The sequence below is a fragment of the Balaenoptera ricei genome, chromosome 2 (genome assembly GCF_028023285.1).
Source record: "Balaenoptera ricei isolate mBalRic1 chromosome 2, mBalRic1.hap2, whole genome shotgun sequence".
NCBI classification, from domain to species: domain Eukaryota; kingdom Metazoa; phylum Chordata; class Mammalia; order Artiodactyla; family Balaenopteridae; genus Balaenoptera; species Balaenoptera ricei.
In genome coordinates, this window is record NC_082640.1 from 65,005,076 (window position 1) to 65,032,495 (window position 27,420).

The 27,420-nt window shown below is 43.9% G+C and overlaps 1 protein-coding gene across 1 annotated transcript in view; it reads right to left on the reverse strand.

Annotated features, from left to right (window-relative positions):
* The window catches only part of THSD4 (thrombospondin type 1 domain containing 4), a 588,874-nt gene that overhangs the window by 12,599 nt on the left and 548,855 nt on the right, over positions 1 to 27,420 (reverse strand). The window contains exons 9-15 of the mRNA XM_059912858.1: positions 20,645 to 20,820; positions 18,127 to 18,223; positions 13,371 to 13,646; positions 7,241 to 7,370; positions 6,167 to 6,371; positions 5,425 to 5,598; positions 3,556 to 3,729 (exon numbers count right to left, since the gene is read on the reverse strand). Of these exons, the coding sequence (XP_059768841.1) occupies positions 3,556 to 3,729; positions 5,425 to 5,598; positions 6,167 to 6,371; positions 7,241 to 7,370; positions 13,371 to 13,646; positions 18,127 to 18,223; positions 20,645 to 20,820 (1,232 nt within the window). The remainder of the gene's footprint in view (positions 1 to 3,555; positions 3,730 to 5,424; positions 5,599 to 6,166; positions 6,372 to 7,240; positions 7,371 to 13,370; positions 13,647 to 18,126; positions 18,224 to 20,644; positions 20,821 to 27,420) is intronic.

Consider the following 27,420-nt stretch of genomic DNA (forward strand, 5'->3'; position numbering starts at 1 on the left):
TTATATCCTGAAGTCAGTTAATGTTTAAGACTTACTTTCAACAAATAAGCACGCTCTATTTCATTTTCTTTGGGGATAATATCAAATTCCCAGGGCAGGGAGGTGCCAGCAGGCTCTGATAGTCTTATAAATTCAGAACCAAAACCTTGTCCACAATCAATCATGTCCTGACCCTTTGGATGACAGGCAATAAATTCCATGTTTCTAATCTTAGCAGAGATAAATGCTGCCTTCACCAGGATTCACGTGACTCTCAGTTCCCTGAGTAGGTCTGGAGTCAATAGGACGCCCACAGGTAAAAAAGACCTGAATCCTGCTCCCCTCTCTTCTTCCTCAGACACTGGTGGACATGTGAGTCGAACTGCACTGCTTATCTTCTCTGTGTGAAGGCTGTTATGATCCAGTATTACGATTTCACACGGGACTCTTCCCATTGCCTCAGTTGCCATGAATACTTGGTGTAATTAGTGTCCCATACACAGTCCACTTCTGAATTATCTTTGGGGTTTAGATCCTAGTTGTTTTGCTACCAACAATGAGATAGAAACATTGGCAGAAAAAATAATAAACATGGAGAAAAGGGAACTAATATTTATTAAGTACTCCCCACGTCCTAAGCAATGACCCTTTTATATACAGTGTCTCATGAAAACCCAATAGCAACTCTAAAAAAGTTGGTATCATTATCCTCATATTTGGATGAAGAAACAGGTTCAGAGAGGTTAAATAACCTGCCCCAAGTCAGAGAACTAAGGCGACGCAGAACTGGGATCTGTTATCAAGTATGTCTAACTCTGATATCGACTTGGGTAGCATTGGAAGTACTTGAATTCTTTCTTTTCTGAATTTTTAAATATTTTACACTTTGTATTATAAAAATATTAAGGAAATTTGAGAAGAAAACATTTGCCCATGTTGTTTATATAAAAAACTATACTTTGAAGTGGTTGAGATAGGGTTCATATACTTTCATATTCTGTTTTTCACTTGCCTTTTATATGTACTTTCCACATCTTCCTAATTATCATTGTTCTTGTTACGTATCTTAATGAGTTATGATATACTATAATATCCCTAACCATCCTGCTGTCATGAACATCTCTGTTGAAAAAACTTCTTTTTCTCCTGCTAATTATTTCCTTAAAATGAATCCCCAGCAGTGGGGTGACTGGGTGAAGGCAAATGAACATTTTTATGGTTCTTGACTTTTATTGCCAAATTGCTTTCCAAAGGGGTTGTGTTGATTTACAAGGACAAGGCAGTCCATTTTTTTTTCAGGGTCTGTTTTTAAAGCTACTTAAAAGAAATAAAATTCTATATGGAGCCAGAGGTCCAAATAATGTGTAAATCATGACCATCAGCTAAAAAGTCTTTGGAGAACTAGCCAGCCCTGGGAGCCAAACACTAAATGGCCCAAGAACTCAAAATACTGATGGTAATCATAACGGAGCAAAGAAGGAATGATTTTAGGGGGTTCATGTTCAATTTTGGAACCCTAAGGAAAAATTAATTAATCAATTAAGTTACTTTATTGAGGCATTTGGTATTATTGGTTCTTCATAATGAACAAACTTAACTTTTTCTGTTTCTGCTTCGTCTCCCCAGCTTTGTTGAGATATAATTGACAAATAAAATTGTAATATATTGAAAGTATGCACATGATATGGTATACATGTACATTGCGAAAGGATTCTTACAGTCAAGTTAATACATCCATCACTTCGCATATTTACCTTTTTTGTGTGTATACGTGACAACACTTAAGTTCTACTCTCTTAGTAAATTTCAGTATACAATACAGTATTATCTACTATAGTCACCATGTTATACATTAGATCCCCAGAACTTACTCATCTTATAAATGAAAGTTTGAACCCTTCACCAACCTCTTCCTATATCCCCCACCCCCAGCCCCTGGCAACCATCATTCTACTCTGTTTTCCTGAGTTTGACTTTTTTTTCAGATCTCACATATAAGTGATACCATGCAGTATTTGCCTTTCTGTGTCTGGTTTATTTCACTTAGCATAATGCCCTCCAAGTCCATCCATGTTGTTGCTAATGGCAGGATTTCCTTCCTTTTTAAAGGCTGAATAATATTCCGTTGTAAACAAATACCACATTTTCTTTATCCATTCATCTGTCGACAGACACTTAGATTATTTCCATACCTTGGCTATTGTGAATAGTACTACGAACATAGCGAGGGGTGGGCGGTGCAGATACCTCTCCCAGATAATGATTTTCTTTCCTTTGGATATATACCCAGAAGTGGGATTGCTGGATCATATCTATTTCTGCTTTTGACACTCAAATACAGACAAAACTGACTTTATTAACAATAATAGCAGTAGAGGCTACAATTTACTGTGTGTTTATTGTATGTCAGGCACTGTGCTACATACTTTGTACACATTACTTCATTTCTTTTAAAAATAACCTGATAATGTGCTTCATTATTGGCATTTTATAGACAAGGAAACCATGCTGGACCATAAGCTTCCTGAGGGCAGGGATATTTGTTTTGCTCAATGATGTATCCCAAGAGCTTAGAAGAGCACATAGTAGGTGCTCAATAACTACTGGTTTTTTTTTTTTTTGAGATATCACCAATATCTGTTAAAATGGCAAAAAAGAAACAAAAACAGAAACAACTCAGACAATACCATGATCTGATGATACAGAGGAACTAGAACTTTTAGACATTACTCACAGGAATACAAAAGGGTACAGCCACTCTGGAAGAGCTTGGAGCCCTGTATTAAATTAAAGAACCACTTACTACACAACTCAGCAATTCCACTCCTAGGCATTGACCCAGGTGAAATGAAAACTTATGCACCTATAAAAAACTGTACATGAACGTTAAAATGGCTTTATTCAAAATCACCCAACACTGAAGCGTCCCTCAACTTGGGAATCAACAAGTGTAGTATACTCGTACAATGGAACACTACTCAGCCCCAAACAGAATGAACTATTGATATATGGAACAATATGCATAAATCTCAAATGCATGTGTATTACATATAAGCAAAAGGAAGCTGACTCAAAAGGCTACATACTGTTATATACAGTAATATGAAATTTTGGAAAATGCAAAATTATGAGGACAGAAACAGATGAGTGGATGCCAGGTGCCAGGTTTGAAGGAAAAAGTTGACCACAAAGGCACAGGAGAATTTTGGTGGGCAATGGAACTGTTCTGTATCTTGATCGTGGTGGTAGTTACATGACAGTAAAGTTTGTCAATAATGATAGAACTATATACTAGTTATGGGTTGAACTGTGTCCCCCAAGAGTTCATATGTTTAAATCCTAACCTCCGTACCTCAGCACCTGACCTTATTTGGAGAGAGGGTCTTCACAAATTAATCAAGAATAACTACTGTTGACCGGATGAGGCTCCAAAAGCGTAAGTAGCTTCTCCAGGGTCATGGGTAGCACAGCTGGGGTTCAAACCCACCTAGCACCCCCGGGATACACCGAGCCCTAATTCCCTGACCCGGAAACAGATCAGGGGACGGACAGACACACCCGGTTCTGGCCACTCACCTGACTCCAGCTGCCCGCAAACCACTCCACCTCGCCCGTGCAGGGCCCGTTGTCACACGGGGTGGCCTCCACTGGCCGGTTGTTCCCGCAGCCCTCCAGGGGCAGGCTGCTGACGTGGTTGGTCATGCATACCACCGAGCGTGTCCGCACTCCAGCCCCACACTCTGCCGAGCACTGTGGGACAGCAAGGGGCGCCTTAGAGGGGAGGCCTCCCAGCAGGTTCTGAAGCCACTCTCAAAGGATGCAAACGACACCACGTTTCCCCACCACCTCTTTCCCCTGGAAACCTCTGACCACTTCTCAGGCACTCTTTCCTCCATTACGGGATATCAGTATGGCACCCTGTCCTAGATTTTCAGGGACGGTCTTCTTTCCAAATAGCCTGTCCCACGGCTGTGATTAATACACTTACACTTGTCAGACTACTGTTTTGGCTTTCGATTTCGAAAATCTGTTCAGCAGCAGAGTAGTGAGAGCGCGAAAACTCGGGCACACCATCTGCCTGCTAGTAGCTGAGTCTGGACTGGTCTGGGAAAGGAGGGCTGACGTCTGTCACAAGACATTGCTGCCTGATACTAGGGCAGATTGTTCCAGTCCCCGAGGGCCACAGCTATGGGAGTAGTGGGAGGTGGCCTGATATAAAGGGAGAGCTGGGCCTGGGAACTGGACACGTCAGTGTTAATATCCCTGCTATCTGTGTGAGCCATGCTCACCTGGACAGCTGGTACAAGGGCACATTCCTGGCAGGATGACTCAGAGTCTGCACTGTAACAAGGTTTCCAGGGATTCGTAGGCACATTACAGCTTGGAAGCAGCCTGAGGGATTCTGCTAAGGGAAGTGGTGCAGACCTGGCCTAACTGGGAGGGAGGCACTAAGGACAGAGGCAGCCACTTAACGTCTCCAGCCCAGTTAAACTTCCAAGGTCTTCTGAAGAATCCAGAAACCCAGAAACTGTTCATCTGATGAGCAGTCCAGCTGCCCTGGTCAGAATATGCCTACTGCCAGCCAATCAACAGCCTCCACAAGAAAAGGCAGGCAAAACCCATCATCTCCTTCCCCGCTCGCTCCTCCACCCCAAAGTACATCCTCGAATTTTGCTTAGTATTTTTCCCTAACATTTTTTAAAAATTGTGGTAAAATACGCATAACATAAAATTTACCATATTAATCATTTTTTAAGAGTACAAGTCAGGGGCATTAAGTACATTCACATTGTTGTGCGACCATCACCACCATCCAACTCCAGAATCCCTCTCTCTTCTGATATAACTCTTATTTTTGTCTTTGATAGATGAATTCAATTTCTTAATGGCTTCCCTAGTACACAGGTAACTGGTGGGCTAATGATGAACTATATACACCTTTGAGTTCACCCTTGACACCTGACACCAGGGACATTAAGGCAGCTGGGCTACTGGGGAGGGGAATGGTGGGATTGGTTCTGAGTTTGTAAGAAGCAGGGAAGGGGGCCTGCCATTTGCTGAGTGCCTGTTCTATGCCAGGCATGCCCAAGATGTAGGAAAGGTGTGATGTAATCCCTCACTTTATTTAGAATTTCATTATTTAATATTCGTGTGACGTGCTAAGGAATTTCATTAGCAGAATTTCATTATTTAATATTCGTGCTAAGGAGAATTAAATGAATTCTTTCATACCCACGTCTCGATCTTGGAGGCCCTCAGTCTTCATAGAAGGATAGAAAGCCTACAGTAGTTCACCTCTGGGTTTTTCCCCAAAGTCAGAAATCACCTTTGGGATTCCAAGCTAGCGATTCGTCTCTGTGTGGTTTGGGGCACCTCGTGATGCACGGCTCCTGCCCGTCAGCCCAGCAGACTTGGTCCCACCCGCCCGCCGTCCGGCACGCTCACCCTCTCGCTCCACTCCGTCAGGAACCAGCTCTTGGCGCAGGGTCCCATGTCGCAGTTCTCAATGTCGTTGGGCCGGAGCTTCATGTTGCATTCCTCATCATCGACCACATCCCCGATGTTGCTCACACACTTCACATCGCGGGTCCTCTGCCCCACTCCGCAGGGCACCGAGCACTAAAACAGAGCAAGCACACGTCAGCGCACCGGGCAGTGCCAGCTCTGAGGGCCCCTCTGGTCAGGGTGCCCTCGTCCTCGTTACCCGCCACCTGAGCAGAGGACGGGGTGGGGTGAGACCCTGGGTTGCTGGGTCCTCTCTCAAGCAGGATCCCAGCCTGAAAACATCACACGCCTTCTAAGATCTGCTTGGATGTCTTGCCTACTTTGATCCTCTGGGCCCCAGTTTTGCCATCTGTAAAATGGGAGAGTCACGATTCGGAGAAGGAGTTGGCTCTAGCAGCCTTTGCCAGCCTTCACTCCACCGTGACACAGGAGAGAGAGGACACCTGTGTGCACACGGCTCCCATGGGCTCACCCTGAAAGTTGGCCCTTAAGCCTATCAGGATGATAGGATGGCCCTATCAGCACATCTTATGGTTTGCAGAATAGTCCTTCCAGAACCCCGCAGGATGGGTCCTCCTGGAGAACCCAGGGCTCTCCCACGTCAGGTCTTGGACGGGGGAGGCAGGAGGGTGGCGGTAGGTCTTGGAGGGGGAGCTCCAGAGAAAGCTGGCCTGCTGCGTACCGAGGTCCAGTCCGTCCGGATCTGCCACTCGCTGCAGATCTTGAGCTGGCAGGTGCTGGTGGTCTCGGGCTTCTCCAGGTGCTGGCAGCGGTAGGGCTGCACCGTCAGGCTGCGGTTGGCATACACCTGGCGACACAGAACCTGGCGGTGCTGCATGCCCAGGCCACAGGTTTTGCTGCACTCAGACCACTCCCCGATGTCCCAGCTAGCTCAGGAACGAGAGATCGAGAGGGACCGGTCACTTCAGTCAACAGGAAGAGAGCATCTTACACAGAAGCTGGCCAAGCCAATTTACACAGAAGCATCAGAATTGTTATGGGTGATCCCCAGCCCAGAGCAGTGCCTGGCAGTCTGCCTAAGGCCGTCTGACTCCATAAAGAACGTGGCTCTGTTCCACATTCTCTTTACCAGTGATTAGGGCCCAGATTCCGTAAAATTACAGAAAACCAAGAAGGTACAAAAGATTTTTATCTAGTCAGAAAAATAACTCCAAGGATGAGTTTTATTACCCTGTAGAACATTAACCCACTTTGGAACTAACTTAGAAATCTTCTTCTAACCTTTGTTATTTTTCATGAACTATTTACATATCAGTTTCACACATTCTCCTCTGTTATCCTGCTTTGTCATTTCCTTAAATAAGACATCGGCACATGGGCACTATGTCTTCGGATGAGAATTATGTTCTTATTAGTTTGAGAATTATGTTTTGACCCCTTTTAGGGCTTTTCCTCCTTGTTCTTCTAAAAGTGTCCTATTTATTATTCAATAACTAAACCGAGACCTCTCCTGAGACACTCCCCAAGCAGATGTATTTGTGACTTAATTGCTCCAGTTCACCAAAGGCTTCCCGGGAGTGTGCTGACCAGTTAAAGGCTATGAGCTCCTGTGTGAATACTGAAAGACAGGTGCGCTTGCTAAACAGATTGCATTTTATGCATAGACTAAGTCTCCTGTTTCTAAAACAGATGTAGGCTGATTTAAAAATTAGATTACATCTACTACTAGGGTCCTATGCACAGGCAACCAGAGGTGAGCTGAAAACAGGCAACCGGAACAGAGAGGCCCTCTTACAAGGCTGGGCAAGGGAAGAGGTTGCAGGGTTCCTCCTCCGGGGTCGGCTTCATGCTCGAGTCACAGTAGCTCTCAGGAACCTCTTCGTGAGTGTTTCTGTTCACACAGCGAAAAATAGGGTACTGAGATCCTGCAGGGACAAGGAGAAGACACTCTAATGCTGGGCTATGAATGCAGATGCGCAGAGATCCGGGTGCTGCTGAAGAAAAGCCTCAGAACCAGAACGATTCACACACACACACCCCTCCATTCCTGAGTTTACACGCGGCTCCTGCACAAGGGCTTTCCTAGGCACTGTCCGGGGCAAAGAAGAGCAGGAATAGCTCCTGCCCTCAAAGGCCTTATAATCTATTTGTGGACATGGTTTGAACGTGTTCAAAGGCAGATAAAAACAGTTCCCCTAAGAGTTCAAGACAACAAGAGAGATCGATAGGCAGGGGAATGATTATAAAATGAACACAAATAATAACTTCTTGAAGGTTTTCCGCAGACATGAAAGAGAGAGGGTTTTGCAGAGAGAGGGTTGGTTTTGGGTAGCTGTGCACACGTGTGTCTTGGAGGGGGGCTCTGTCCAGGCCGCGGAACTGGAACAAAAGTGCATGGCAAACCGGCCTGCAAGCGCCAGGTATGTTGAAGCAACAGTCAGGTTGGGGCAGAGAAGTAAGAAGATTCAAGAGAGGCTAGAAAAGCAGCAGGCTTCGCCTTTGTAAATCATTTTACACATTCCCCCAGTAAAGTACTGATCCAGTGGAATTTTCGTTATTTGAGTATATGTCTGCCTCCTATGAGATGGTGAGTTTCTCGGGGACAGGACTAGTGCTTGCTCAACCCTGTAACTCCAGTACAGCAGGGGAGTAAGTGCTCCATAAAAGTTTGTTGAGCGAATATTTATCAGAGGTCTAACATTTGTTTTTGTTACTTTGCTAAAAAAAAAAATACTGACTGCCTCAGTTTTTTTGTTTGTTTTAAATGCACAGCCTCATGTTTCATACTTAATAAGGTATAATCTATTTTGGAGAAAAAGTCAAAGTTTGTTCAGTGGAATTTCTAGCTCTCAACTGGAAAAACAAAACAAAAACTGATTCAATTCGGCCTGCCTCTCTCTCTCTCTGCTACCCCCTGGTGGCAGCACTGAAGTATTACTACTGGGTGTTTACAAAGAACCCTAACTGGGGGAAGGTGCAACCCGAGCGTCTGGAGAGTAAGATGCTTTTTCATAAATAACTGTGTACCCACCCCTCCCACCCCCGGCCCCAGTCTAGGCCAGTAGCTGAGTCCTGCTGGGCAGAACACTGGCATGTAGCCTACAGCTTTGTCTCAGTTCTGTTGCTAATTGGCCAGGCATTTAGAGTTTCTCGACTTCAACTTGCTATAATTTTAATTGTAACTAAAGGGACAACTTTGAATGTGTCTCTAAATATTTCAGCAGCCACGAAGTGTTCCAATGCTTCTTTAAGCTGATCTTGTGGGACACACCGAGCCAGAAGGTAGTTCTTGTAAAAAACGTGACAGTTTGTAAGACAGTTTTGAATCAGAAACAATCGTTTGTTTAAACTACTATGGGCGTAAAAATTTACAATGCAGTTATAACTTGAGACCATTATTTTAAAATAATGTTCCAATTAAGCATAATTATTAGGTGAGTAAAAAGCAGTACTATGCATAGCACAGGGAGATCAGCTCGGTGCTCTGTGACCACCTAGAGGGGTGGGATAGGGAGGGTGGGAGGGAGATGCAAGAGGGAGGGGATATGGGGATGTATGTATACGTATAGCTGAGTCACTTTGTTGTACAGCAGAAACTAACACAACAATGTAAAGCAATTATACTCCAATAAAGATGTTTAAAAAAAAAGGCAGTACTGGCTATAAAATTAATAGGAAGCAAAAACTTTTGTGGAATTAAATTTTGTCCAGTAACATATCTGCTTCCATTACGAAGAGATTTTTAATGAAATTCAACAAACATTAAGGACATTGTGCTGAGTTACAAAGATGAATAAGATTCAGTTCACAGCTTGCAGGATACTCATTGGGACGCAGCTATTAAGGGATTAAGTAAAAATTTTATTATTTAGCCCATCCCTTTCCCATCAGACCATGTGGGTTTAACTTTTCTACTTACACGTTTGTGGAGTGGAAGGCAAAAGTAACTACCCCAACTGCTTGGCACTAATGAGGGGGGAATTGAGTATCTTTAGCTGAAAGGATACAAGTTACCCTAGGAATGCTCTGTGCCTTGGAAAGATGGGTCCTGTTTGGGGCTGTGTGCACTTTGGCCACTGCCTGCCTTCCCCCTGGTCCAGTTCCAGCGTTTAGCCAAGGAAATAAACTCAGAGGTACTCTTTCTGTCTCCGATGGTGAGAAAACACTAGATCTATAGTTCTTGACTCCAATGACCGAAAAGGTTTCTTTCTCTGGGTCAGTTTATATTTCTGCAGAAAGGGAGACTATCACTCAAAATGGTACCTGGCCATCTCTTCATTGTCCAAGCATGCCACACAATTAGCCCTCTAAGTGCTAGCCAGCAAGAATGGGGTGGGGAGGTCAGGTGCTGGCTGGGCTTCAGGTAGCAGGAACAATCTGGGATCAGTTTGGTTGGGCTGTACGTTCAATGTGTTGATCTAAACAGAAGTATGTTACGTTGGAGGGGGGACTGTACCACAGGTAATCAGTGGGCATTAAATGAGGTAAGTCAGTGAATTCAGGGGACCGTGTAGAGGTCAGTGAGGCATTGTGGAGAGATGGACAAGATAAGAAAAAGAAAAAATTAAATAACTCTAGTCTTGGAACGTCAGGGATCAACTTGGCCAAGCCAGGAGTTTGACCAGATAAACGGAGGTCCGGGCAATGACTGGACAGAGTATGGGCCTCTCTGGTACACCGGTGACAGGGTTCCTCCCTGTGATCATGCTATCCTGATGCTGGAATTTTAATCTGAGAGGCACAGAAATGTGTGGTCTGGTGAGTGCTGCCAGGAAGGACTGGAGGAGAGTTTGGGAGAGGGTTTGTGTGGGGAAAATGATGAGATCACGAGGCAAGTGGACTTGGGTTGTGCAGAAAAGAGATGGACAGCCCTGGCAGGCTCAGAATTTCTTGGTCACGGCACACTTGTCACTACCACTGACAACCATGAGATGAGCTAAATGTTTTTGCGCGTCCACACTGCCTTCCTGCCCTGACGTCTCTGAAGCCATCGCTGGCTGGGAGCAAACCTTAGAGGGAGCAAAGGGGTCCCTCCATCATGCCTGGTACAGAACAGATAGAGACCGTTGAGTGACCACCTGGATGAGTCCAGTGAACACAAGGCTAGGTGAGCAGCACGCAGGGTGCGTGGCAAATGGCACATGCTCTTGTCCTTGTCCCACTGTGTCCACAATGCAATGCCTTATGGTCTCCAGACAGGCCTACGTCTCATCCTACTGGAAAGGCTGGGCCAGGCTGTCGTTAAAGACATGAAATGGAGGAGACTCTTCTACACATGCCACCCTTGATATCAAGCCATATGACAACAATCTTTATCCTTTCACCTAGTTTTCACCTAGTTCTGAGTGTATCTGTTTTCACCTGATCTCACCTAGTTCTGAGTGTATCTGTTTCCGTTAGCAGGCATCACACCACTACCTAAATGGTAGACTATTTCAGCACTATCAAAATACCTTTTGATCCTGGGCTCCTATGTCAAGTACATTTCATTTCACACTGCTTACCTTTATGGCGTCATGGACAGATCCTCACTGAACTGATTTTGGCCTTAATGCATAATTATCTCTAGCTTTCTGCCTCTTTTAAGACACACTTAACAGGCATTTAACTTTCCCTCATAAGGCTTATAAGAGAAGTTGGCACAATGACTCTCCAGTTCACATTCTCTGCGCAAGTATTAAGTATAAGCACGATAAAACCTCCATAAATTAGCACTCCAGTTATGAAGGCATCATGGAACCAGCAAAGATTCCAGGCAGGAAGGGCTCCAGACCCCAAGAGGAACCAAAGACTTCAATTCGATTCTCAAAAGCCACTAAGTCAGTGCTCTTATGAAAAAGATAAAAGCGTTAAAGGTGGTTGTGAAAGATTTTTCCATGTGTTGATTATGCCATCGTTTCCAAGTTTTGTACTCTCAGACGCAAGTCTCTTGAAGAAAAGAAAAAAAAATCCCCAAACCAATATGCTGGAGGTATCAGTTTCCCAGCTGCAGAAACTCCTCAGCGATACAGCCTCTGTTTCTATGGTAACCTCCCCTCGAAGAAGCTGTTTTACAGTCACAAATAGCACTTGACTACAAGCAGGAGGCTATCACCATGTATATGAAGGAAATCATGACTGCACAGTTATACATATCCTTGCCATGAGGATCTAAGGCACCTGGAACAGAAAAGCAGCATCAATTTCCAGCCCAGGTGCAGAACATCAGGTCAGGGGTTTCTGGACACCACATCCCACATCTATCTTGTCTTTGAGTGTTCAAGGACACAGGGCCATGAGTCCACATGACAGTCCAGACTGATATTGATATTGACCCTTTTACACACAGCCAGGCTTTGCTTCAAGCCTATCACAACTCTGCTGCTTTATTTATTTATTTTTATAAATTTATTTATTTTATTTTTGGCTGCGTTGGGTCTTCGTTGCTGCACGCGGGCTTTTCTCTAGTTGTGGTGAGCAGGGGCTGCTCTTCGTTGTGGTGTGTGGGCTTCTCATTGCAGTGGCTTCTCTTGTTGCGGAGCACGGGCTCTAGGCGTGCGGGCTTCAGTAGTTGTGGCACGAGGGCTCTGTAGTTGTGGCTCGCAGGCTCTAGAGCGCAGGCTCAGTAGTTGTGGCGCTCGGGCTTAGTTGCTCCGTGGCATGTGGGATATTCCCAGACCAGGGTTCAAACCCATATCTCTTGCATTGGCAGGTGGATTCTTAACCACTGAGCCACCAGGGAAGTCCACAAATTTATTTAAATTTGTGCTTTATTTAAATTTCACATAGACTCCACCTTTCCCCCTAAATCCTATTACTGGATCTTTTCTTTTCGTTGGAGAGATGCCCTATGCTCCCACTGGTGTGTGGTCCCCTTTGCTGCATAAACTGACTTTGTTAGGCTATACAGCCTTGTTCCTGGTGGTCTGAGTTGATTGGTCTTAAGATAATGGGACAAATACAGGATTAAGAATTTACTAAGGAGGAAGAATGGAGTTGTGGAGTGTAAAAGCTAGCTAACTAACACTTCAAGCTCCCAAAGCATTTTTTTTTCTGAAATCCTTAGATCTGAGAATGACTTTTGAATGGCATTTGTGTAAGTGTTCCACAACCTTGACTTGTACGTAAGCTTGTAAATCTTGAACTAGGTGAGTGTATTCTCTGATTATTAATGAACATACTGTGCAGGAAAGGGTTAACTCAGCAGGCCTGGGTTGCTCAGACCCTGCATATTCCAAAGAGAGACCTGTATTCAGGACTGGCCCTTGACCAGGGCTGGAGATAACCTCAGAGCTCTTGGAATATTCTGCAGATAAGAGTTTTTCTATGCCAGAGATCTTGGGGTGCACTCTGTCAGTTTGACAAGCTAGTTTATGCCAACAGTGTGATTTCTGTGAATGCCTGTCTTTGCATGCCTGAGGCCTTAGGCCATGTTGTATTAGTTTGACCTCTGGGGTGCTAAAGGCTGAGTAGCTAATGTGGGAGCTACATGCCTATGTGGTTGAACCCCAATAAATCCCCTGGACACCAAAGCTGGAGTGAGCTTCTCTGGTTGGCAATACTTGGCTCATATACAATATTGTTGAGAGAACCAAGTGCATCCCTGTGCCACTCTACTGGGAGGGGACACCTGGAGGCTGGTGCCTGGTGTCTCCTGGACTTTGTCACATGTGCTTTTCCCTTTGCTGATGCCAATCTGTAGCCTTTCACTGTAATAAATTGTAACCATGAGCACAGCAGGTTTTCTGAGTTTTCTAAGTCCTTCCGGTGGATCACCGAGCCTGAGGGTGGTCCTGGGGACCCCCAACACAGCCTCACACTAACGAGCCATCTCACAGTCAGGCTCAAGGAGGGGAAGCTTTGCCACGTGCCTGGGGCCTACCTGCATGTTCCCCACTCCTGCTCCGGGATCTGCAGAGACCCTCCCAGCCCGCACATGAGCTCACCTTTCCCGCAGGTTGTCGAGCACTCCGTCGTCCCCAGCTGTTTCCAGTTATGATCCCGGCTCCGCCGTGGGGTCTGTGGTGCTGGTGGTACCATGTTGTCCGGCCGGTGGGGAGAGAATCTATCAGGATGCCTGACCGGGAAGGTCTGTGCTGATTCCGAGGTGAATATCTCAGGTGCCCCGCCGTGCACATCTGACTTCTCTTCGTCCCCCTCTTTCCCTTCTCCCTCCTGCTGGCTCCCCCCTTCTGGTACCAGCTGGCCGTTGAAGGGCTCCCCTAGGAGACGCAAGTGCACACACCACAGAAGATGGGTTTGGACAGTGAGTCGTAAAGAGGCAATGGCTCCAACATTAGAAATTAGGTAGCATGAGATCATTTCTAATTCATAGCACATATATTTAAAATAGGCAGATGTTAATTTCCCTAATATTAAAAACATAATTAAAAATGAATAAGAAAAAGATGAACATCGCAGTAGGGAAAGTGGGCAAGGGACAGGGAGAGGCAATTTCTTTTCACATGAGAAGAAATACACACAGTCAAAAGTCACACAACAACACTCAACTTCCTTCCTAATTAAAGAACTACATGAGAAAGCAACTAACAACAGCAACTCTATTCACCTAACAATAAAGATGAGAAACTTTGGAAACCCTTAAATCCCTAAACCCCTCGCTGAGGTGCAGGAAAGCACACTTTTGCACACTGGGTGAGCCTGTAAATACACGCAAAGTTTTGGAGGGCGACTTGGCAATATCTCTCTAAATTTTAAATGCACATACCTTTTGACCTAGGGATTCAGTTTCCAGGACAATTGTCATACAAATATTCTCATTCTTTTATATAAAGCGGTATGTATAAGTATGGTTACTAATTTGAAACAGCCAAACAGTAAAATGAACTTAAATGTCTACCAGTGGTAGTGGTTCAAATAAATTACACTACAACCAAGAATGAAATATTATGCTATTTTTTAAAAGAATGAAGCAAATGCACGTTGTGACATGGAGATATGACCCATAGGTTGTTTAGTGAAAGAAAAAAAGTATAGCAGAATTCAGTTTGTATACACATACGCAGACGTGGCCAGACACTTTTTGAGAGACTAATTTTTTTTTTTTTTTTGGCCACATTGTGCAGCATGTGGGATCTTAGTTCCCTGACTGGGGATCAAACCCGTGCCCCCTGCACTAGAAGGGCAGAGTTTTAACCACTGGACCACCAGGGAAGTCCTTGAGAGATTAATTTGTGTTTTGTTCTTTATCTCTGTTCCTCCTCCTCTCCTAGTCCAAGTGGCCAAGTTCTTAGATCTTCTTGTCTGAGATTTTTACAGGAGTGAAAGTGAAAGCTGCAGGAAGTTAACGGCTCTTCCTTCCCACAGGGAAGCCTGAGCTCCGAGAAAGGATAACAGGTCCCAGAGGGGCCAGCCCAGGGAAAGGAGGAGGGAAAAGTGGAGAGAGCACTTTCTCAGAGAGAGACAGACAGAGAGAGAGAGGCAGAGAGAGCGAGATCTCCAAAGTGAGGAGAGGCAGGTGTTTGAGGTCTTGGGTTTCCTGAGCACCACAGACCTGCCAGGCAGGTATCTTTCCTCTATCTGCGGTGTGTGTGGGAGCCCCCAGATTGACTGAGATTGAGTTTTCTACCAGTTTCAGAGAAGTTTCAAATTGAGGTTAGATGTATGTTGGCTTATGGAAAAGGCTGGCACGTGATGTTCCTGGCACACTTAGATTGTAGACAAATATTCAAACTGGCCGCATACATGTTTGTATACGCACGGAAAGGGCTGGGTAGGGTCCCACCAAATTGTAAAGAGAGATTCCCTCTGGGAAGCTGGGAGAGGGCTGAGGTTGGGAATACTGCTTTAAAAAAAAAGAAAAATAGACATATATATATATATATATATATATATAATATAAAATATGTATATTAATTAGAGCAGTTTAGGTTCGCAGCAAAATCAAGTGGCAAGTCTAGAAAGTTCCCGTATCTCTCCTGCCCCACACATGCACAGCCTCCACCATCAACACCCCACACCAGAGCGGTACGTTTGTTACAACTGATGAACCTACACTGACACATCCTTATCATCCAAAGTCCATAGTTTACATTAGGGTTCACTCTTGGTGTGGTACATTCTGTGGGTTTTGACAAATGTATGACATCTATCGACCATTGTAGTATCACACAGAATAGTTTCACTGCCCTGAAATCCTCTGTGCTCTGCCTATTCGTCCCTCCCTCCCCTCTAATCTCTGGTAACCACTGATCTGTTTAATGTCTCCATAGTTTTGTCTTTTCCAGAATACCGTACGTACATGCTTGGAATCATACAATATGGAGACTTTTCAGATTGGCTCTGTCACTTAGTAATATGCAGTTAAGATTCCTACGTGTCCTTTCATGGCTTGATAGCTCATTTCTTTTTAACACTGAATAATATTCCATGGCCTGGATGTACCACAGCTCCTTTATCCAAATTCACCTACTGAAAGACATCTTGGATGCTTCCAAGTTTTGGCAGTTATGGAGCAGTTGCATTTTACTTTACATATTTCCATTTTGATTGAATAGTGTTCAAGCATTCATTAGTTTAATGTAAAATAAGGAGGCAAATTCTAAGGTTACTATAAAATGCAGTTAAAACTTAGAGCTTTCTCTACCCTTTCAGCAGCACTTTCTTATTTAGTTGGCTACTTATAATACTTCATGGTTTAAAATATTATATGCAAATTAAACTCATAGAATCAAGACCAGCATACTGATATAAATGAAACTGTCCAAGATATTATCGGATAAAACATTTTAAAATCTTTTATGTACCTTATATGTACTGGGCACTGTGCTAAGATGGACACCTAATTTATTCAATACCTTCCCCCTCCCAAATAAAACCCTTGAGTGTATGTTTTTCCCTCTCTATTTTGTAGACTGTGAATGTGTTCAGAGAAGTTACTGACTTGCCTGAGGGTGCACAGCAAGAAAGTGGCAGAATTGAATTCAAGCTCTGGAGTCCTGACTCCACTGATACGGTGGATGAAGCCTGGTCCAGATTGCCTCTCCTCACCAACTTTTTACAGCTGACCCCTTCTGGCCTGCCCTGTCCCAGACAGCTGATCCCAGAGCCACATGCTACCCACTAGCTGAGACCCATTAGGCTTGTTATCACTCATCATCATCCTATATGATTTCAAATAGTCTGTCCAATTGCCCTTATAAATCAGCATCAGTAATCTCAATATTTCCCCATCTGAACTTGGTTTCTCAGACTGTATATTGCTCCTGGAAATGGTTTAAAAATTCTTTCAGGCTGAGTGTGCTGACTTGGAGTTTGGACAACACATGCACCCCACGTGCCAAGTGGCTCCTCCCCGACCTGTAACAATCAGATAACCTGGTTATCCAATCGGCAGCCCAGAGAAGGATGTATGGCCAGGTCTCGCATCTGTCCCCTCACTTCCTAGGACAGGTGTTGGACCAGGTCACCTGTAGGCAGTGTAATAGGCACAGGGGCTAGTGACCCAGGCTAACCTGAGGTCATTGTGGGACCTGGGCAAGTAACTCAATCTCTCTAAGCTTCCATTTCCTTACTCTTAAAATGGGGTTAATAACAGTACCTCCCTCTGAGCATAGTTGTGAGAATTTGACGAGTTAGTCTATGTGAAGGGCTCAGCAGTGTCTGGCACATAGCAATGACTCTGCGTGTGAGTGATTATTAGTGATTATTATTAATATTTCTGCAGACCCTTCTGTCTGAAAGATGGAAAAGACGGTCTCCATTTGGGTGATGGGCTCCATCATTTGGTAAAGAAATATCAGCCAGGGGCTGTGCTATACCCAGCAGAGGCAAGCAAAGCTGCTGGATCTGTCAGCAGAGCCCACAGGGAAGAGGTGGATTGTTAGGTGTGAATTCATTATTCTTTTCTTATAGGTGAAAGGTGTGTTAGCAGAAGCAGAAGGGGACCAAGAGAAAAGGCATGTGGTAGACAGAATAACGGCCCTCTGAAAATGCCTGTGTCCTAACATCTGGAACCTGGGATGTGTTATTTTATACGGCAAAAGGGATTTTGCAGACGTGATTAAATTATCCTGGATTTTGAGATGGAGAGATTATCCTGAATTATCTGGCTGAGCTCAATGTAATCGGAAGGGTCCTTATAAGAAAGAGGCAGGAGGGCGAGAGTCAGAGAAGGAGAGATGACAGAAGAAGAGGGTCAGAGGCAGAGAGAGATTTGAAGGTGCTATTCAGCTGACTTTGAAGACGGAGGAAGGGGCCATGAACCAAGAAACGCAGGTGGCCTCTGCTGAAAAAGGCAAGGAAACTGATTCTTTCCCAGAGCCTGCAGAGGGAGCACAGCCTGCCAACATCTTGATTCCTTCCCGGCAAAATCCATTTTGGACTTCTGACCTCCAGAGCTATATGACGGTACATTTGTGTTGCTTTATGCTCCTGAGTTTAAGGTCATTTGTTATAGCAGTGATAGGAAACTAATATAAAAGACATTTCAAAATGTTGAACTGGAAAGACAGACTGAGAATGTTCATTTTTGAATCAAGTGAATGAAACACTCTTATCAGTGAAGGCTCAGGCAAATGGTGAAGCATCCTCTGATATCAAGGCCCATTGACTCTGTAATATGTGTCCATAGGTTTTCTCTGTGTTGACCGAGAGACAGAGGGCAGATACACAAGAAGAAGAGAGAAAGGGCGTTTAAAGGAAATGATCCGGAGTGACTGGCTGCAAAACCAGAAATTTTACCTGGTCTCCTGTGAGGCAGCACCTGTGGGCTGATGGCATTGCTCCCCATGATTACGTACTCGTAGTGGACTCCTGGGTTAGGCTGCTGGTGTATCATCTGACAACACAAAGGTCAACGTCACTGCACTGGCACACATGCACATCCCCTTCCTGCTGGCTTTGGGCTCAGCGGTGTAAGTGGCACTAACTATAAATGAGTGGACTGATTTACATCTAATAATATTAGCGGACTGGTGACACACTAAACGAAAGCTATTTCCAGATGGCTTTTTGCTATCTGCTTTTGAAGAGTGAAGAACGTAGTCTTTGAGAGAATAAGAAGAAAACTAGGCTGAAAGTCAAGATTTTATAAATTTTAAACAGGAAGATGGGAGCAATGGTAGGGAGCCTTTCTGTCGGCTCCCAACCATCCTCTACCATTGCTTAGATTTTGCTCAAGGCCCTCAAAATATCCAGAAGAGACACTTAAGTTTACACTACAGAGAACCCATTTGAACACTAGGTGGCGAGACAGAGTCATGTAAGGAAGGGCCAGACCTCTGGCAGCGTCAGCCCGAGATCCCCTAGGTTCTTCCCAAGTCCTCTACCTGGCCCGGGACGCTGGCTCAGGAAGGGTCTGACCCAACCCTCTCCCTCATTGACTCTCTGGGTCCCATCCCCTCTCATCCATGGAAAGTTCCAGAACCACAGAGAGATGAGGTGAGGAAAACAGATACAAGGGCAATAAGTCTCCTTGGGTCCTATTCTCTCAGGGACCCATGACAAAAGCTGCCTAGGGCTGTGGAAGTCAGCAACTAAACAGTGTCCAGGACAAGAACACAAAACAAACCAGCATGGCTGAGCAGAATAAATCCCTCCCTATTGGCTTTGGAGCACAAAATCCTTTGTGCTCATGGCTTTCCTGGAGGGAAGCAGGGTGGTGGGCTAAATGGAGCCGCGGAATGCAAATCTGCACTGAAAATAGGAGTCAGGCAAGGAGACAGGTCACGCTGTGATATTTCTATCTCTATTGCTTTACGAAGGGGTTCTCCTGTTTACCCGCTGGGTCACCTAGAGCAAGTCCCTCAATCTCATGGTTTTCGATTTCTTCATCTGGAGAAGCAGGAGGTGAGAATCCAGCTGATCTCTGAGGTCCTGTTAGCTACAGGCATTCTCTGAGTCACTCCTGCGTGGGTGGGTCCTGTTTGGTCCATGAGGGTGTCTATGCCATTCCGTTACACCATCAGCCTTTACCCCTTCCCTACATGTGAAACGTGGCCTCCTGTCTAGAAATCACCCAACAGAAGGCAGACATGAGAACCCCTGGGCCCCCTACATCCAGGAACCATGGTGGGGAGCAGAGAACCCCCGAGGGACACGGTGGTGTGACCTCAGGTCCCTGCTGTCTACTCTTAATCCCCTCACTTCTCTTTTCACACAATCCAACAGTCATTCTGGGGCCGGAAAGCCTTTCCCCCTCTACTGTGCCTCTTCTGTGTGAACATTCTGCCAGTGCAAACCTTGTCCCATTTATGAAATTATTATTGGCCACCACATCCCAGACCACCCACAGTGGGCCTTTGACAACCTGAGTTTTCACCCCTGATGCCATTCGAAACTTACCCGGAGTCCAACACCAGCTGGACAGTCTATAAAAAAATATTCAAAACGAGCTATAACAAGACTTCCTTTGTACTTTCTAGCCCATGAGCCACTAGGCCCAAAGGGAATGAACATGTAACTGTAGAGTTGGACAAGTAATATTTATAAAATTCGAACTCGGCAAATATCAAGTAGACCAGCATGGCTTTGGAGATGGTGAGAGAATATATATCTATGGGTGAGCGCGATCTTTCTTATCAAAATGTGATTTTGAGCTTTTATTTCCGGTCACCTTTTATTTCCTGATCTTTTTAAGAAGATTGGATTCTAGTGGTTTCTTTTAAAAAATAAGGACCATTTTTAACTCTGGGGCAACTGAATACTTTAGTTTCTTGTCAAAGAAATCCAAGTTCTGTCTTCTGCGAAGCAGGGAACGACTAGTAAATCTCTATATTGTTACTCCAAGCTTTTTTGTGTCATCTGGAGTACCCTGGAGTTCTTGTTTCTTCACTTGCTTTAATAGAATTTGAAGAGGGCTGGGAACTGTGAGTGGTCTTGTCTTGCTTTAGGCATTTGCTTTCTTTTGCCATAAAAAGAAAACACGCCAAATTAGCATAGGAGGAAAGTGCCTGGAGGAGAGCCAATGCTCATGAAATAAAGGATATGTTTTGCCTCTGATTTGGTTCAACAAGTAAAATTGGTTTTACTGGCTCAATAAACGCTGAGGGTAATAAGCATCTGGGAGAGTTTAAGGTTTCCATGAGCTAGGTACATTCGGAGGTGAGGGGCAAAGATGAATGCCAAGCATGTAAGGGTACCCCAAAAGGCGCCGCTCAAATAGTCTTATTGAGCAGGGGCAATATTTGTTGTTTATTTGTTCTAAGTGTGGTCCTGAGAAGCAAGAAGATACAAAATCCAGGCAAGAGTTCAAACTCACATAGACATCCAAGATCTCATCAGTGGGACCTTCGGCCAAAAAGGACTCTCCGGCAGTGCTCGAAATCTCATTTGGTCGCTTGTATGTGAACATGGTCCCTCCTCCTTCATATTTTCCAGGCCGGTCAATCGCCCAGTTCCCATTGATGATGGAGCGGCCAGAACGACTTCGCAAGGCTGTTGAGAAAAATGAGAGTCCTCAGGTAAGCCCAGGTGTGCACAAGAAATTGACTGCCCCCTACTTGCTGGCTTATTCATTCATCAGGTTTGTCATTATGATCCACTATGTGCAGGGCACTGGCCTAGGCCCTGGAGCAGGATGAGGCATTTAGATCACAGCCCTTTGGGCTTCGTCACTTCTTCAACCCACTTCAATCCCTTCTACCACTTGGACTTAGTCTAGAAAGGAAGGGTGGGAGTGGTTAGGAGAGAAGAATGTGGAAAATGTGAGAAAGGAGAAAGTTAGAGGTGGAAGATAAAGGGGTGGGGAAGGGAAACTGTGTTCTATCCCATTATCTAGGTGAGAGGTTGCACATTGGCAGCTCATGAGCTGCTTTTGGCCCACAAATGGAATTATTTTAGCCATTGTAGTGTTCTTTTTTTGTAAATAATTGAAACCAAATTTAAGAATTGGGAGATTTCACATAAAAATTTTAGAGTTCTAGCTTCTCTTGTAAAACAAGAAGACATGTTAACCTTGGCTCCACATTCTCTCATGGCAGCAGTCATGGAGCTGAGGAGGACTGCCTGTGTTAGATGGGGCCTGCGTGCTCTGGCTTGCCCTACTCCTCACCACTCCCTAATGCTCCCCAACACTGAGGCTAAGTCTCAGTTTATTACCCATTTATTTATGAATATAGATTATTTATTCCATTTATGATCATGCTGAAATAACATTTTCCTTATAGAATAGAAATTTTCTTACAATTCTTCCTACTGGTATGTCTACTAAAAGTGGCAAAGCTAAAGACAGGCTAAAAGTGTCACAGGACTTTCTCCTACTTGGTCATCTTCATTCATTTGTACTACCTGACTTCTGTGGACTTTTGAGGATGTAGCTATGTTACCTACTCCCACATAAACTGTCAGAATTCATCTTCACAACATTGCTAAGCGGATGTGCATCCTTATCTTTCAGAACATGGCTCAAGTCTGAGAAGGAAGTTGTTCAAGTTCATGAAGATAAGTGACAGAACTGCTATTTGGAGTCCAATAACAGTGGACTCAGGAGGGAGGTAAGAACGGAGAAGAGGGGCAAGGAACAAGGTGTTAGGGTTATTGAGAGAAGGAAGGACAGCATCTGAGAGCAGGCTTGACTCCCTTGGACATTTGGTACCTTGAAACCCACAAGCAAATGGCATATTGTATTTAAAGGAGATCCCATTTTAAGTGGCATGGTCAACAGTGGGCCTGTGACAGTCACTGGCTCTGTGTACTTCCAATTTACATAGTTACTAAACTTAATTTTTTTACAATGTATTATGAAAAAAATGTACACATAAACGAAAGTAGTGAGAAGGGTATAATAAATCTCCATGTACCCATCCCATCACCCAGCTTCAATAATTATCAACTCCTGGCTTAGCTTGTTTCACTTTGCAAATCCCAGACACTATTTATCCTTACATTTTTCAGTAGGTGTCTCTAAAATATAAGGACTCTTTGTTTCTAAAAGCCAGTTTCAGCAGCGTTTTCTACAATGGGGCTTCCCAGGCCTGCAGAGTCAGAAGCTGCTCCGAGAGGTGGAAGAGCCCCCAAGGTTGAGGTGGCCTCCCCTGCAGACTCTATCCCTGTTGCCATGGCTCCTGGGAGACCACAGCTGTGGAACATCAAATACCAAATTAGAAAATCACTTCAGCTTACTGAGTGGCAAGGAAGGGTCAAGAGTAGAGGTTGAGGATGAATAGGTTTGTGGCTGTTTTCTCTCAAAACCACACTTCTTGAGAGTGGTCCATACGGTGTCTCTGTGTTTTCACTTCCCATTCATTTCTCAGTCATCTCCAGTCTGACTCCTGCCCCCATTATTTCACTGAAACAATTCAAATGAACGTCACCGGGACCTCCATGTTGCCCAATCCAATGGGCATTTTCCAGCCTTCCTCTTATTAGATGTCTCAAAAGCATTTGGCACTACTGGCTGCTCCATTCTATTTGAAACCTTCTTTCACTGGTTTCTGGGACACCTCACTCAGCTGGTTTTCCTCCTGCTCTTGGGCTGCTCACCTGTTCTTTCTTTTTTGTCTCATCTTTCTCTACTCGGCCATTAAATGTTAGTGTTCCTTAAGGCTTCAGAGTAGACCTGATTTGGGTGCTGTACTCCTTTCATGGGTGATTGCATCTTTGCTCATGGCTTTAATTACTATATTCCAGTGACTTCCATATTTATGTCTCCAATCCAGACTTTTCCTCTGGTTCCAGGCTTATGGAATTTTAGTTCCCTGACCAGGGATTGAACCCAGGTCCTCAGCAGTGAGAGTGTGGAGTCCTAACCACTGTACCACGAGGGAATTCCCTGGTCCCAGACTTTTATACCTAATTAGCTATTTGACAGCTTCACTCAGATGTGTTGTGTAAGCCTGAATTCATCCTTGACCTCTTCCAGTATTTCTTTTTTTAATTGAAGTATAGTTTATTTACAATATTATATTAATCTCAGGGTTACGGCATAATGAGTCAGTATTTTTACATATTATACTCTCTTTCCTCTCCCCTTTGGTAACCTCTAGTTTGTTTTCTATGCCTGTGAGTCCATTTCTGTTTTGCATATACATTCATTTATATTATTTTTTTAGACTCCACATATAACTAATATCATATAGTATTTTTCTCTGTCTGACGTATTGCACTAACATAATATCCTCTAACTCCACTCATGTTGCTGCAAATGGAAGAATTTCATTCTTTTTATGGCTGAGTAATATTATATATATATATATGTAATGGAATATATATATATATATCACATCTTCTTTATCCATTCATCTGTTGACGGGCACTTGGTTTGCTTCCGTATCTTGGCTATTGTTAATAGTGCTGCTATGTCCATACATCTTTTTGAATTAGTGTTTTAGTTCTTTTTGATGTATACCCAGGAGTAGAACTGCTGGATCATATGGTGGTTCTTATTTCAGGAAATGGTACCACCATCCATCTAATTAGGAACCTAGGAATCATCCTGGACACTTCCTCCCTTCCTTATCCCTTATATTCAATCCATCATCAAATTTTATTTGACCGTCTCCGTATTTCTTGGACTCGTCTACTTCTCTTCATGTCCACTGCCATAATCCAGGGCCAAGGTACCATTAGATTTCATATGGACTAACTCAAAAACCTTCTGACTGGTCTTCCTGTTTACCTTCTTTTCAGCCAGAGTGATCTTTTCAGAGTGCAGATTTGATAACCAACTGTGACTCAAAATCCTTCAATGCTTTCTATTTCTCTAGGAGAAGAACCCCTCAATCATCAATGGGGTCAGGGCCCAGGTAATGTAGTCCAGCCTCATCTTGTGTCACTGTTATTCTTCTCTCTGTGCTTTGATCCCTGGCCTTCTTTTAGCTCATCTGATAACATCACATTCCCTCCAAAATGCTGTTCCTTCTTCCAGAAATGCTTTCCCTAACCACAAATCCTATTTGTTCTTTAGATGTCAGCTCCTTCAGGTAATCTTCTCCTACCCTCACTCCAGGCCTCTCTCTTCTCACATGTTCTAAGAGATGCAAGAGCCTTTCCTTCAAGGCACTTAACTCAGTCTGTATGTATACCCATTCAGAGCATGACTTGGTTAATGTTTGTGTCCCAGTACTGTAAGCTCCCAAAGGGCAAAGACAGTGGTGTTTCCTCACCAACAATAGTGAGCTCTAGTGCCCAGCATACTGCTCACCATGTAGTAGGAACTTAATACTTACTGAATGCAAAAATATCTAGTAGAAAAAGGCAACAGCTCAAAAGAAAGACAGGCAAAGAATGATAAATAGGCAATGCACAGAAAACCAAATACAAATTCCATAAGCAAATGAAAAGATGCTCTACCTTACTTATAATTTAAGAAATGCAAGTCAAAACCACAATGAAATATTCTTGACCCACCAGATCAGCAAATGTTTAAAAAATTTAATACTGCCAGAATTGACATGTGTGTGAACAAGCAAGCACCCATGACATTGTTGGTGGGAATGTAAACCGATTCAACCTTGGAGAGCAGTTTGGTTACAATCTGTTCTCAGGTCAAGAGGATGTTTAAATGCCCATCCTCTTGACCTGAGCATTGTACTTCTAGGAAACTACTTGAGGGGTATCCTTCTATAAGTATACAAAAGTGTTTTTAATAAAGATATTCTCTGCAGACTGTTTTAACTTGAGAAAAACTAAGACCAACCTAAATATCCATTAGTAGAGGATTGCTTAAGTAAATTGTCACCCTGGATAATCATGCAATGGACTATCACGTGGCCCTAAAAATGATGAGGCAGGTCTGTGTACGTGGGTACGAAAAGAACTCTGTGATACATTAAAATAAAATTTTGATTTTCTTACTTGAATACTTTTTTTTTTTTTTCATTTTGGCTGCACAGTGGGCATGCGAGATCTTAGTTCCCCAATCAGGGATCGAACCCGTGCCCCCTGCAGTGGAAGCGTAGAGTCTTAACCACTGGACCGCCAGGGAAGTCCCTGTGATGTGCTTTTAAATAAAAACATATACATAGGGCTTCCCTGGTGGTGCAGTGGTTGAGAATCCTCCTGCCAATGCAGGGGACACGGGTTCGAGCCCTGGTCTGGGAAGATCCCACATGCCGCGGAGCAACTGGGCCTGTGAGCCACAACTACTGAGCCTGCGCGTCTGGAGCCTGTGCTCTGCAACAAGAGAGGCCGCGATAGTGAGAGGCCTGTGCACCGCGATGAAGAGTGGCCCCCGCTCGCCGCAACTAGAGAAAGCCCTCGCACAGAAACGAAGACCCAACACAGCCAAAAATAAATATAAATAAATTTATTTTAAAAAAAAACATATACATAAAACATGTAGACACACACAGAAAACATTTCAGGGAAAGATGGTTCTAAAACTGTTAACATTTGGGGACAGGAACTGGGGTTTAGGTTGGGATGGGAGATTAGAAGGGAGACATTTATTTCCCATTTTATATCTTTTTACTACCATTAAAAAATTTGTTTACCATATGCATATATTACTTTCTTACTTTCTTTAAAGCTTAAAATTTTTAATTAATATAAAGGACAAGGTACTATAGAAATACTACTAAGGGATATAAAGATTTTCCCTTTTTTTTACAGCTTCTCCTTAAAAGACCATTCAAAACATCAAGAGCTCAGAATTAAGGTAGGTTCTGGCTAAGATTTTATTGCTTTTAATGGCAGTATTGTAGAAGAGGTTATTATCTGGAAACCAAAAAGTCCATTAAAGAACATTTGAAGTACTGTATGGGAGAGAGCATCAAAGGCCCCCCAGGAAATAAAACATTGGGATCCTGAATCTTTTTACCATCCACTACTGTTACCTGTACATTCCCTCTAAAGGTTTAGATGAATCTTTAATCATATAATAGGAAAGCATTAAAAAAAAAAGCCACATCAGATTTTTAGTAAATACGGTCCTGATTCCATATGCCCACGGTTTAGCTTCTGAAATAGCTCCAAAACTAGCCCCCATCTGGCCTGGTCTTGCATATTGAAAACAGCTGCATCTACAATTTCTGTGCCTGTAAGCAGTTCCAGAGCTATTAATGGTGTCCAGAACTAGCCCACAAAAAGGTGCAGGTGACTCATGGTTCTTGCTAATGGGTGTGTTCACTGAAGGTCAAGCTTTGGCAGAGACTATTTGAAAGGCAACTTCACAACTATGCCAATAAGAGGAAATCTCCATTCTTGTTAGACATTTGGGTTTTATTCCAGTTTTAGTTGTCAACGCTGAGCAGATATATTTGGCCTAAACTATCTGCACCAATAATGCCTTTCTCCAAGGTTCATATAGGAATTGCTAATATATCCAAGCCCTGCTTCTCATATACCTTATCCCACCATCTTATTTTATTTTATTTTATTTTAATTTATTTATTTTTGGCTGCATTGGGTCTTTGTTGCTGCGCATGGGGGGCTTTCTGTAGTTGCAGTGAGCGGGGGCTGCTCTTCCTTGCGGTGCACGGGCTTCTCATTGTGGTGGCTTCTCTTGTTGCGGAGCATGGGCTCTAGGCGCGTGGGCTTCAGTAGTTGTGATGCATGGGCTTAGTTGCTCCGCGGCATGTGGGATCTTCCTGGACCAGGGCTCGAACCTGTGTCCCCTCCATTGGTAGATGGATTCTTAACCACTGTGCCACCAGGGAAGCCTTATCCCACCTTCTTAATGCCCACTGTTGATGACCCAAACACTGGCTCCCACAATCAAATAAAGGAGATGGCTTCCTTACAGCAAACAGATCACTGTGATCTAGATGTCTGTTTCTTCCCTTGGAAATGAAGGTTAAGTTCCTCCTATTAACAAACTTCCAAGCTTCTTAATGTTTCACCCATTCTTAGAAGCTATTAGGGCAGCAGCACAACAAACTTAAGGGTGAAGAGGTCAGACATCACTGGCCACTGCCATGATGTAGCTGAAGGTTTGTAGTCCTGCCATTTTCGGTCTGGTCTATGAGCTTCCACAGAAGCCCACATATGGGCATGATCCCAAGTGAGTCTCAGAATATTTTAGCTAATCTAGATACCCTGAAAATGGAACACAGCTATTCACTTCATACTACCACCATGGAGGGGTCTGTCAATTAC